This window comes from Lathamus discolor, chromosome 20 (genome assembly GCF_037157495.1).
Source record: "Lathamus discolor isolate bLatDis1 chromosome 20, bLatDis1.hap1, whole genome shotgun sequence".
In the NCBI taxonomy this organism is placed as follows: domain Eukaryota; kingdom Metazoa; phylum Chordata; class Aves; order Psittaciformes; family Psittacidae; genus Lathamus; species Lathamus discolor.
The window spans coordinates 2,663,281-2,675,292 of record NC_088903.1 but is presented as its reverse complement, the minus strand read 5'-3'; the positions used below and the strand labels follow the sequence as shown (position 1 = coordinate 2,675,292).

The 12,012-nt window shown below is 63.8% G+C and overlaps 2 protein-coding genes and 1 long non-coding RNA gene across 6 annotated transcripts; 2 read left to right on the top strand and 1 right to left on the bottom strand.

The window, feature by feature from the left end:
• The first annotated feature begins 83 nt into the window (after positions 1-83).
• On the top strand, positions 84-5,725 carry PSMD3 (proteasome 26S subunit, non-ATPase 3). Its single transcript, XM_065699216.1, has 12 exons — positions 84-302; positions 2,177-2,367; positions 2,568-2,705; positions 2,908-3,044; positions 3,123-3,313; positions 3,478-3,581; positions 3,668-3,782; positions 3,996-4,115; positions 4,195-4,298; positions 4,562-4,717; positions 5,087-5,137; positions 5,257-5,725. Exons 1-12 carry the CDS (start codon positions 140-142, stop codon positions 5,332-5,334), a joined length of 1,548 nt encoding a protein of 515 aa, XP_065555288.1. The 5' UTR covers positions 84-139; the 3' UTR covers positions 5,335-5,725.
• On the bottom strand, positions 3,245-11,499 carry LOC136024121 (uncharacterized). Its single transcript, XR_010616754.1, has 4 exons — positions 9,798-11,499; positions 7,092-9,433; positions 5,231-6,522; positions 3,245-4,786 (listed from the first exon to the last, which is right to left on the bottom strand). It is a non-coding gene; the product is annotated as an uncharacterized LOC136024121 (long non-coding RNA).
• Positions 7,015-10,723, top strand: CSF3 (colony stimulating factor 3). Of its 4 annotated transcripts, none has more exons than XM_065699222.1 (5): positions 7,025-7,640; positions 8,379-8,539; positions 8,813-8,920; positions 9,019-9,165; positions 9,866-10,723. In XM_065699222.1, exons 1-5 carry the CDS (start codon positions 7,625-7,627, stop codon positions 10,034-10,036), a joined length of 603 nt encoding a protein of 200 aa, XP_065555294.1. In that variant the 5' UTR covers positions 7,025-7,624; the 3' UTR covers positions 10,037-10,723. The 4 variants fall into 4 exon arrangements, with proteins under 4 accessions (XP_065555292.1, XP_065555290.1, XP_065555294.1 ...); XM_065699221.1 differs by having other exon boundaries at positions 7,028-7,640; positions 9,860-10,723; XM_065699220.1 differs by having other exon boundaries at positions 7,015-7,640; positions 8,379-8,920.
• Positions 11,500-12,012: the final 513 nt, after the last annotated feature.

The following is a 12,012-nucleotide window of genomic DNA, read 5'->3' as shown; positions in this document are numbered from 1 at the left end:
AGACACCCGAGGGCGTGACGGAAACAGCCGAGCGCTCTGCCGCTCGGCGCTCGGCTGCGCGGGCCTAGCTATGAGCGCGGGGCGGTGCGGCTGGCCGCGCCTGGCGGCTCCCGGCGTGCCCCGCGGTTGGTGCAGTGTCATGAAGCAGGAGGCCCCGTCCCGCCGCCGAGACAAGGCCAAGGCCCCCCCCGAGGGGCCGCCGCCCGCGCCCCCCGACGTGGAGATGCAGGAGGAGGCGGCGGCCGCCGACACGGGCGGGGAGCGGCAGCCGCAGCGGGAGCTCGACGCCGTCACGTTGGAGGGTGAGCGGGGCCCGGCGGGCGGAGGCGCCGGGGTGTGGGGGCAGCAGCGGGCCCGTGTAAGGGGGGGGTCGGGAAGGGGGAAGGGGCACGGAGGGGAGCATCAGTGAGGGGCGGGGGGGGGATGGGGGGGCTGCAGGGGGGATGGGGGAGGAGGAAGTAATGGGGGGGTCCTTGAGGAGGAGGAAGGGTAATGGGGGCGTCTGAGGAGGAGGAGAAGGAGGAAGGGTAATGGGGGCGTCTGAGGAGGAGGAGAAGGAGGAAGGGTAATGGGGGGTCCTTGAGGAGGAGAAGGAGGAAGGGTAATGGGGGGGTCTGAGGAGGAGGAGGAAGGGTAATGGGGGGGTCTTTGAGGAGGAGGAAGGGAAATGGGGGGGTCTGAGGAGGAGGAGGAAGGGTAATGGGGGGTCCTTGAGGAGGAGGAGGAAGGGTAATGGGGGGGTCTTTGAGGAGGAGCAAGGGAAATGGGGGGGTCTGAGGAGGAGGAAGGGTAATGGGGGGGTCCTTGAGGAGGAGGAAGGGAAATGGGGGGGTCTGAGGAGGAGGAGGAAGGGTAATGGGGGGTCCTTGAGGAGGAGGAGGAAGGGTAATGGGGGGGTCTTTGAGGAGGAGGAAGGGTAATGGGGGGGTCTTTGAGGAGGAGGAAGGGTAATGGGGGGGTCTTTGAGGAGGAGGAGGAAGGGTAATGGGGGGGTCTTTGAGGAGGAGGAAGGGTAATGGGGGGGTCTTTGAGGAGGAGGAAGGGTAATGGGGGGGTCTTTGAGGAGGAGGAGGAAGGGTAATGGGGGGGTCTTTGAGGAGGAGGAAGGGTAATGGGGGGTCCTTGAGGAGGAGGCAGGGTAATGGGGGGGTCTTTGAGGAGGAGGAGGAAGGGTAATGGGGGGGTCTTTGAGGAGGAGGAGGAAGGGTAATGGGGGGGTCTTTGAGGAGGAGGAGGAAGGGTAATGGGGGGGTCTTTGAGGAGGAGGAAGGGTAATGGGGGGGTCTTTGAGGAGGAGGAGGAAGGGTAATGGGGGGGTCTTTGAGGAGGAGGAAGGGTAATGGGGGGTCCTTGAGGAGGAGGCAGGGTAATGGGGGGGTCTTTGAGGAGGAGGAAGGGTAATGGGGGGGTCTTTGAGGAGGAGGAGGAAGGGTAATGGGGGGGTCTTTGAGGAGGAGGAAGGGTAATGGGGGGGTCTTTGAGGAGGAGGAGGAAGGGTAATGGGGGGGTCTTTGAGGAGGAGGAAGGGTAATGGGGGGGTCTTTGAGGAGGAGGAAGGGTAATGGGGGGGTCTTTGAGGAGGAGGAGGAAGGGTAATGGGGGGGTCTTTGAGGAGGAGGAAGGGTAATGGGGGGTCCTTGAGGAGGAGGCAGGGTAATGGGGGGGTCTTTGAGGAGGAGGAGGAAGGGTAATGGGGGGGTCTTTGAGGAGGAGGAGGAAGGGTAATGGGGGGGTCTTTGAGGAGGAGGAAGGGTAATGGGGGGGTCTTTGAGGGGGAGGAAGGGTAATGGGGGGGTCTGAGGAGGAGGAGGAAGGGTAATGGGGAGGTCTTCGAGGAGGAGGAAGGGTAATGGGGGGGTCCTTGAGGAGGAGGGGGTAGTGTGGGGTGAGGAAGAGGGGGTGCTGGGGGTGCTGAAGGGGCTTCAGTGGGGAAAGGGAGCTGTGAGGGCCTTAAGAGGGAAAGGGAAGTGGGAAGCAGTGTTTGAGGGGGGCACCCTTAGGAGCAGGGGGTGGGGGGAGCTGCAGAAGAGCCACGGTGGGATCCAGAGGGGCTGCAGAGGGAGGATGGGGAAGGGGGGGGGGGCACTGGGGACCGCCCGGTCCTGGTGCCCTGAGCAGACAGAGGTACCCGGCGCTGCCTTTGCTCCGGGTGAGGCTGTTCCCGGTGCTCCCGCAGACATCAAGGAGCACGTGAAGCAGCTGGAAAAGGCTGTGTCGGGCAAGGAGCCGCGCTATGTCCTGCGGGCTCTGCGGGCCCTGCCCTCCACCTCCCGCCGCCTCAACTCCAACGTGCTCCACAAAGCCATCCATGGGTTCTTCACGTCCAACAGCGCCGTGCGGGATTTCCTCCTCGGCTTCCTGGAGGAGGTACGGGCAGAGGGGACGCCTTTCCCTGCACTGAGGAACCTGTGCTGGGGGGGCACCGGGAGCTCAGGGATGCTGGGGCTGCGGTGCCAGCAGCTGGGCTGGCTCTTGTCACCCTCTTGTCACCGCGCTGGGGATGGACCTCGCTGCAGGCAGAGGTGGCACAGGGGGGAGCAGGCGTCCAGCAATGTCTCTGCCCTCAGTCCATGGACACGGAAGCTGAGCTGCAGTTTCGCCCGCGCACGGGGAAGGCGGCCTCAGCCCCGCTCTTGCCAGAAGTGGAGACTTACCTGCAGCTGCTCCTGGTCATCTACCTGATGAACAGCAAGCGATACCCAGAGGTGAGGTCCCCTGAGCTGCCAGCTCGGGAGCTGCGCTCTTTGTGTGGTGCTGCTGCAGCAGGCAGGGGCTGGGGAACCCCAGGGGACCCCCATGTCTGCGTTCCCCTTTGTTCCAGCTGTGTCTGGAGGCAGCCCTGGGCTCAGCCTCCCTGCTCTTCAGAGCATCACTTCCTCCACCTTGAGCTCTGTTCCCCTCCTGCAGGCTCAGAAGGTGTCTGACGACTTGATGCAAAAGATCAGCTCCCAGAACCGCCGGGCCCTGGACCTGGTGGTGGCCAAATGTTACTACTACCACTCCCGCATCTATGAGTTCCTGAACAAACTCGACGTGGTCAGGAGGTAGGCTGGGGCCTGTGTCCCACAGAGCCAGGGCTGCTGCTTTCCTCCTCCCTGCCACGTTCCCTCCCTTCCCTGCAGCTTCTTGCACGCCCGGCTCCGGACGGCCACGCTGCGGCACGACGCTGACGGCCAGGCCACCCTCCTGAACCTGCTGCTGAGGAACTATCTCCACTACAACCTCTATGACCAGGCCGAGAAGCTCGTCTCCAAGTCCGTGTTTCCTGAGCAGGCCAACAACAACGAGTGGGCTCGGTACCTCTATTACACAGGTGAGAGAGAGGGTTCTGCGCTAGGGCTCTGCCCAAGATTGAGGGCTCTGCATCTGCACAGAACCCATTGGAACAGCTGGAGATGGGGTTTCCAGGCAGGATTTGATCCAGTGGATCCAGTTGGATTTGCTTTTCCAAGCCCCTTGTGGCCTGTCTCAACGCAGGGCGCATCAAGGCCATCCAGCTGGAGTACTCGGAGGCACGGAGGACCATGACGAACGCCCTGCGGAAGGCCCCGCAGCACACGGCCGTCGGTTTCAAGCAGACAGTGAGCAGGGATGGGAAGCTCGAGGGGTTCGGATCCTCCTGGATCCTCATGGAAGCTGCTGCTCATGTGGTCTCTTTCCGCTCCAGGTGCACAAGCTGCTCATCGTGGTGGAACTGCTGCTGGGGGAGATCCCGGACAGGCTCCAGTTCAGACAACCCTCCCTCAAGCGCTCGCTCATGCCCTACTTCCTCCTGACTCAGGGTACAACAGGCAGCTCCCTGAGCCATGTCCCAGGCTCTGGGGGAGCAGGAAGCCTTGGGAAGGGGAGCAGCGGGGACTTCCTCCCTCTCCCCTCAAGGGGATTCAGCTTCAGGCTCTGCTTGGGGAGAGGGAGGAGGCGGCTGTCGGAGGACAGGAGCTGCCCTTCTCACTTTCCCCATTCTCCTTCCCTGACAAACACCTTCTCTCCTACAGCCGTCAGGACAGGGAACCTGGCCAAGTTCAACCAAGTCCTTGATCAGTTTGGGGACAAGTTCCAGGCCGATGGCACCTATACCCTGATCATTCGTCTGAGGCACAACGTCATCAAGACGGGTAGGGGGCTGCAGGGATGGTGCCTAGGGCCCCTTGGGCTGCCTGGCCCAGGGGGCTGCACTCCTGTCCCTCCACGCAGGTGTCCGGATGATCAGCTTGTCCTACTCTCGCATCTCCCTGGCTGACATCGCCCAGAAGCTGCAGCTGGACAGTCCAGAGGACGCAGAGTTCATTGTTGCCAAGGTACCTGCGTCAAGTCCTGTCCCTCTGCGTCCTGGGCTGCCCACAGCCCCTGGTTCTGGCAGCAGGCTCCCTCCCTGGGGCAGTGGCTGGTTTTAGGTTGAGGCCTCTCCAAAGGGACGCTGGGGACACGCAGGGCACCACATCCCCTCCCTGTGCGCCGCGGCCTGAGCTCACCGCTCCTGTCCCAGCAGCCAGCTCCTCCCTTCCCCTAAAGCTCAGCCCTGGCAGGCAGCGGGTGCCCTGACCTGCGCTCCGGCTTGCAGGCCATCCGGGACGGTGTGATCGAGGCCAGCATTAACCACGAGAAGGGCTACGTCCAGTCCAAGGAGATGATCGACATCTACTCCACCCGGGAGCCCCAGTTGGCTTTTCACCAGCGCATCTCTTTCTGCCTCGACATCCACAACATGTCCGTCAAGGTGCGAGGGGCTGCAGGGCCTGGCCGAGGGGACAGCAGCGTCACTCGAGGAGCTTCTCCTCTTGGAATCCTAGAAGAGTTTGGGTTGGAAGGGACCTCAACGCTCATCGAGCTCCAACCCCTGCCACGGGCAGGGACCCCTTCCACTGGAGCAGCTTGCTCCAAGCCCCTGTGTCCAACCTGGCCTTGAGCACTGCCAGGGATGGGGCACCCACAGCTTCTCTGGGCACCCTGTGCCAGCGCCTCAGCACCCTCACAGGGAAGAGCTTCTGCCTTATCTCCAACCTGAACTTCCCCTGTCTCAGTTTGAACCCATCACCCCTTGTCCTGTCACTCCAGTCCCCAATGAAGTCCCTTCTTTGTTTTCCAGGCCATGAGGTTTCCCCCCAAATCCTACAACAAAGACTTGGAATCTGCAGAGGTGAGGTCTCTTTGTGTGTGTGGGGGGGGGGGTTCCTCTGCAACCACCGAGGCTGCAGCACGGATGCAGCTCCTGCCCCCGGCCCCCACCAACCTTTTCCTTTGGCCTTTGCCTTGCAGGAGCGCCGGGAGCGCGAGCAGCAGGACCTGGAGTTCGCAAAGGAGATGGCAGAGGACGACGATGACGGCTTCCCGTGAGCCTCTGGCCTGGCTCTACTTTTTTAGCTGTCCCTAGGGCAGATGCTGCCTGAGCGGCGCTTCCCCCGTGCGGCCCCGGCCCCTTTCTTTTATAGATACCTGCATGTCTGTCCGGTGGGGGGGCACACCGGGGGGGGGAATCCCTGGCCATGCAGCCTCTTCCCACCCCCAGCTTCCTGCAGCGGGCTCCCCCTTCCCCGCTAACCCAGCATTCTTTTAAGGTCTCCTGTGGTCACAGTGATTGCACAGAGGAGCCCCTGCCCTGGGGCCGCAGAGCCGGGGCGGGTGCGGGGAGCGCGGCACCGCGGGTGCCCCCGGCTCTCGCAGCGATGATGGGGTCAGACTTTGTTAAGCTTCAATTATGACTTTTAAAATAAAAGTGGGAAAAACACCATTTGCACAGAGGGCTGACCCCCCCACACACCTCAATACTGCTGGGAAAGGCACGGGGGGGGTCAGGCTTGATCCATGTGCCTCACAGACACCAGCGCTGGGGAGCGATGGGACCTGCAGCTGTGCCAAGTGGGTCCCACCACCACTGGGGCTCATTCTGCAGGGCCATCCCTGAGTCTCCCACTGTGTCCGTGCCTGGCCGTGGGCTGAGGATTAAGCATGGGGCTGCCCAGGGTGCAGCCTCTTCCTGCTCTAAGGCCACCCCTGGGGCAGAGCAGGGAAGGTGAGAGCTGGATCCAGCACTGGGACCACAGGGGCCACCCTGGAAGCATTCACTTACAGATGCTGGCCAGGGGCTGATGGTGCCTGGGTCAGGCCCTGCACAGGAAGGGTGACCACGAGGCAGAACCGCAGCGGATGCTGGGGACAGTCCCCAGGGCCGGCCAGCTCCGGTCCCAGGGGGTTTTGTGCTGCCCTCGTGGCCCAGCACCCACCCACACTGTTTCGGGTCTGGTCACCACTTCCTTCCTTCCTTCCCTGGAAAGCTGACGGGGACTTTGGGCCCCACCAAGCACTGATTCACGTCCCCCCCACCCCGATTCCTGAAAGCACCGACCTGCTGAGATGTGAGCTCCGCTCCAGGGTGACCCCCATGGGCACCGGCTCTCGAAGGGCCATGGTTTCCAGTGGCTCTGGGGAGGGCACATGCAGAGTTGGGGGGTGTCCTCCTTATAAACAGGCTCCGCTGCCAGGGTCCTTTCACACAGCCTGAGGGCAGGACATGTAGTGCCAGGTCTAGGAGGGGAAGTCCTCATTAGGTTTCAGAGTTAACACCAGCCTCGTGCCAGGCCCTGGGTGATGTTCACAGATTGACTGCAACCACTGATGGGGGGTTCCTGTCTTCTGCTGGAGCAGCTCCCAGAGCCTGGTGCTGGCCCTGAGGCCCATCCCAGTGGTCCCCATCCCCATGGCCTGCAGGAGGGCAGTGATGGGACCCAGGCTGGGCGCAGAGCTGAGCACTGCGCCGGGATCACCCTGCCCGGATCCCTGCATCCCACACCCAGGCCCGTGCCGGGCAGGAGCCGCTCCAGCTGGCACCGGCCCAGCAAATCATCCTGGAAGCTCTTGCGGGAAGCAGCATGAGCCAAATCCCCCGGTCAGTGCTGTGGGGACACAGCGGGGCAGGAGCAGCCGGCCCCGGGCCAATGCTTCCCCGAAGGTGCTGATCAGGACAGCCCCAGCGAGGGGGGGCCAGGCCCCTTGTGCTCATGTGTGGGGATGCTGAGCATGGCCCAGCCCTGCAGCACCCATCGAGGCAGGATCCGGCACCGCGGCCCTGGGCGAGCACCTGGATGAGATCTCACCTTGGCCACCTCCAACTGCTCCCATCACCGTGAAGGTCACACCATTGCTGCCCGCCCCGACGCCGCGGTGAGGGGCTCGGGCAGGGGAGGTGTCCACATGGGTTGGGAATGGCGCTGATCCCAGGGGAATGCCGGCTGTGAAAAGCCACCATCCCCTCACCCGGTCACCTACGAGTGACCCCGCAGTGCTGGGCCCTGGGCGGCGAGGCGAGGGCCGGGTTAATGTGTCACCGAGCCACCGGCCCCGCACCGGGCACCCACCACGCTGCCAGGGCTCCGCCGGGCGCCGGGTGCCGCTGTGCTGAGGGGCACCCGCTGCCCACCGGGAAAGCCCCAGGACAGGAGGGGTGGGCAGCGGCGAGCACCCGCGCCCGGATTTGCATGTTGGTGATTAAGGCAATGAAGCAACCGGAGCTGTTGCCACATCGGTGTGAATCCCCGGGGCCGCTATAAATGCCCTGATCAATGCCGGGCCAGGAGCTGCATCGGTCGGGCCACGCTCACACGCAGGAGGAGACACCGAGCTGGGCACCATGTGCGCTGCCACCCGTGAGTACCGCAGCCCCGCGCTGCCACTGCTCCCAGTGCTTCCTGTGCTCCCACTGCACCCACTGCTAAAACTGCTCCCACTGCTCCCAGTGCTTCCTGTGCTCCCACTGCTAAAACTGCTCCAGTGCTCCCACTGCTCCCATTGTTCTCACTGCTCCCATTGCTCCCACTGCTTAACCTCCTCCCACTGCACCCACTGCTCCCATCGCTCCCACTGCTCCCATTGCTCCCACTGCTTAACCTGCTCCCACTGCACCCACTGTATCCACTGCTCCCACTGCTTAACCTGCTCCCACTCCACTCACTGCTCCCATTGCTCCCACTGCTTAACCTGCTCCCACTGCACTCACTGCTCCCATTGCTCCCACTGATTAACCTGCTCCCACTGCACTCACTGCTCCCATTGCTCCCACTGCTTAACCTGCTCCCACTGCACTCACTGCTTCCATTATTCCCATTCCTCCCAGTGCTCCCACTGCTAAAACTGCTCCCACTGCAGCCATCATTCCCACCGCACCCTCTTTTCCCCCAGCTCCCCCACTAAACCCACTCTACCTCTAGCACCCGCTGCACCCACACACCCAACGCCTGCAGCCGACGGCCCCAGCACCGTGGCACTGGCAGCGCACAGGCAGCGCCTGCTCCATCTGCCCCATTCCGCGGGGTCCCTGCGCCTGCCCCAGGCTGTGGCGGTGCAGGGGATGTGCCGCGGTGGGTGCTGAGCCGCTGCTCCCGCAGGGGTGCTGGCACTGCTGCTGCTGTGGGCGCCGTGGCAGGCGCTGCTCGGGGCGCCGCTGGCCGAGCTCTCGGGGGACCAGAGATTCCTCATCTTCCTCAGCAACAACCTGGAATTCACCCGCAAGATCAAGGGGGACGTGGCCGCGCTGCAGCACGCGGTGGTGAGTCCTGGGCACCGCGCTGGGGGGGCAGCGGTGGCCGTGTCCCCCTCCCATCCTTATTGCCCCCCGCTGCTCACCCAGGGCACCCGCAGCGGCTGTGGCCACGCACGGGGCTGCTGCTCCCTTGGGGACCGCCCCAGGGCACAAACCAGAGGGGCAGCCCCATCTCCACCATACTGGGTACCAGGTCTACCCCATCGCACACCCCAGGGATGGGAGCTGGGGGTGACGGGGTCCTCCAGCCACCCTGACCATGTCCCCCCTCGCCCGCAGTGCGACACCTTCCAGCTGTGCAAGGAGGAAGAGCTGCTGCTGCTGCGGCAGGACCTGAGCATCGCGCAGGCGCCCATGGAGCGGTGCCACGGCCGCAGCTTCCAGGCGGTGAGTACCACAGCCCACCCGTGCCACGAGCTGGCTGGGCTCAGCCCTGCCGGTGCTGCGGTGGCCGTGCCGAGCTGACCACACCATGCACCCCGCAGGAAGCCTGCTTCAGCCAGATCCGAGAGGGGCTCCGCACCTACCAAAGCTCCCTCGATGCCGTCCTGGAGCTGCTGCCCGGGCACGCTGCGCTGGTGGAGAGCCTGCAGCTGGATGCTGCCAACCTGTCCTCCAACATCCAGCATCAGGTGAGGGGAGCTGGGGGGCAGGATGGGCACAGCGAGGGCACCACATCCTGGGCTGCACCCCCAGAGTGTGAGCAGCAGCTCAGGGAGGGGATCCTGCCCCTCTGCTGTGCTCTGGGGTGACCCCCCTGCGGTCCTGATCCAGCTCTGGGGCAGCAGCACAAGAGGGACGTGGAGCTGCTGGATGAGGCCAGAGGAGGCCATGGGGATGCTGCGAGGGCTGGAGCAGCTCTGCTCTGGAGCCAGGCTGAGAGAGCTGGGCTGGGGCAGCCTGGAGAAGAGAAGGCTCCTGAAGGGGAGACCTGAGAGCAGCTCCAGTGCCTAAAGGGGCTGCAGGGAACCTGGAGAGGGGCTTGGGACAAGGGCCTGTAGGGCCAGGCCAAGGGGAATGGCTTGAACCTGCCCGAGGGGAGACTGAGCTGAGCTCTTAGGCAGAAGCTCTTCCCTGGGAGGGTGCTGAGGCGCTGGCACAGGGTGCCCAGAGAAGCTGTGGCTGCCCCATCCCTGGCAGTGCTCAAGGCCAGGTTGGACACAGGGGCTTGGAGCAAGCTGCTCCAGTGGAAGGGGTCCCTGCCCGTGGCAGGGGTTGGAGCTGGAGGAGCTTTGAGGTCCCTTCAACCCAACCCACTCTGTACCTCCATGGGGCTCTGCTGCCACACTCCCTGGGCCCGGAGCTGATGCCTCTGCCTCTGCTCAGTTACAGATGGAAGACCTGGGCCTGGCCTCGGTGACGTACCCCACGGAGGCCCGGGGTCCCCTCCCCGTCTTCTCCTCCCATTTCCACCACCAGGTCGGCAGCTTCTTCATCCTGGCCGACTTCCAGCGGTTCCTGGAGGCCGCGTACCGGGCGCTGCGGCACCTCGCGCACCTCTGACCCCGGCCCCGCACCACCTCTCCCCATTTATTTATGTCCCAACCTTGGCACCCTTCCCGGGAGCTCCCGGCTTTCCCACCTATTTAATATTTATGGCTATCTAAGCTCTCTCCGGACGGGAATGCTGCCCGGCACCGGCCCTGCGCCGCCACCGCACACGGACCCGTGCGCAGCATCGCCCTTGTTTAATATTTAAACTAAAGTGTATCTCTGCTACGAGTTGCTGGGCTGAGCCCCCATGGGCTTCCCCAAGGGCTCAGCGCGCTGCATCCCACAGGGAAACCGGCTTCATCCATGGAAGAAGAAGCTTCGGAGCAGCATTTCCCTGCCTGGGCTGCAGGGACAGACCTGACCGGTGTCACTCCTCGTTGGCACAGTGACATTAATATTTATTAGTCATTAGGGAAGAGGGAGGGGAGGAGGGAGGTGCCGTAGGGATGCAGCAGCTTCCCACGAGGAGGATTTTCCACCGCCCATCCCCGTTCCCTGCTAAACTCAGTGTATTTATTGCAGTTTAAGTTATTCTCACCCGTTTCCCGGTCTCACAGTTCCCGGAGCTGTATTGGATGGTTCCCAGCCCATCCCGGCGTGTTTTGTACTGTATTTATTGCTGCCTGAGCCCCACAGACACATCCCTGCTCGGTTTTCTATGCAATATAAATGGAAATAAACTATTTTTGCTCCAGAGCCCGGCTGCCTGCCTGTGCTGCCTGCGGAGGGCCGGGGCGGGGGGACACGGGGACAGAGACACGGACCGCAAGGGAACAGCATCCTTTGGGACCGGTCTGTGGCTGCTGCCATTGCCCGGCCCCGGTGCTTCCAACGCGGGGTGGACCGGCTCCGTGGGTGGGGGGACCGGCTGCGGCTGCCGCGGGGGTGGCGGCTTCCTCTGGCACCAGCACTCGGGCAAGAGCCGGTTCCTAGAAAGCACCGGAGCTGAGCGCCGGCAGCCCCGAGCGGGGGCACCGGCAGCGCACCGGGAGGCGCCGGCAGCGCGGAGCATCCCTGCGCTGGGCAGGGAGAGCGCAGGAGCGCTCGGGGCTCTGTGCCCTGGGCTTGGTGGCAGCGGGGACGCTGCGGTCCCTCTTTTGCTGCTGCCACAAAGGGAATCTGTCCCAGAGCTGCCCAGGGATGTGCCTGGAGCCCTCCTGGAGTTGCCATAATGGGATGGGACTTCCAGAACCGAGAAACGCGAAGAGGATGAAAAACAAAGCAAAGCCAAGCCAAGGAAACCTGGGCATCCCCCCTGGGCTGTCCCTGTGCTCCCAGCCTTGCACCAACCCCGTTTCCTCCCACCAGTCCCATGCTCACGTCCCATGACCGCCGGCATCCCCACAGCACACTCAGCCTGGCCCCAGTGGGTGCCTGGGGGTGCCTGTTCCTGCTCTCCCCCAGTTCTCCCAGCCCGGGGAAGGGCCAAGCAGGGAGCCCCATGGCAGCCCATTGCCACCGCCCTGCCCACGCTGCCCTGGTGCATGCGCTGCTGTGGTTGGTGCCTCTCAGGAGAGCAACCACGGCTCCTTCCTGCCCCGGCTTATCAGTGCTTACAGGAAACCCCTTCTCCTGCTCCAGCCCCTTCCTGGAAGGTGAAGAGCAGGAGCCAGTGCCAAGCATGGGGCTGCTGCCGGCAAATATTGACAGAGCTGGGAAGGCCGAGGGCCAGGTCCTGCTCTTTGCTCCGAGCTAACGGTAAAGACCAGCCCCAGGCAGAGGTGCCAGCTCCATGCAGGACTCAACCCAAGTCCGGCCCCGCACGGCTCCTCCACTGCCTGCAGCAAGGTCTGTCCCTGCCACAAAGCCCGGGGGCAGCCAGGACCTGAGCTCATCCTGGGGACAGGCAGGTCCCGACTCTCCAACCGGCTGCCTGTTCCCTGCAGCATGGACCCAAAGCCCCCGGCACCGCACCGGAGCCTCCCTGTGCTGCCTCTTCCCCGGCATCACCAAAGCACCCTCTTTGGAGCCCCCAAAACACAGGG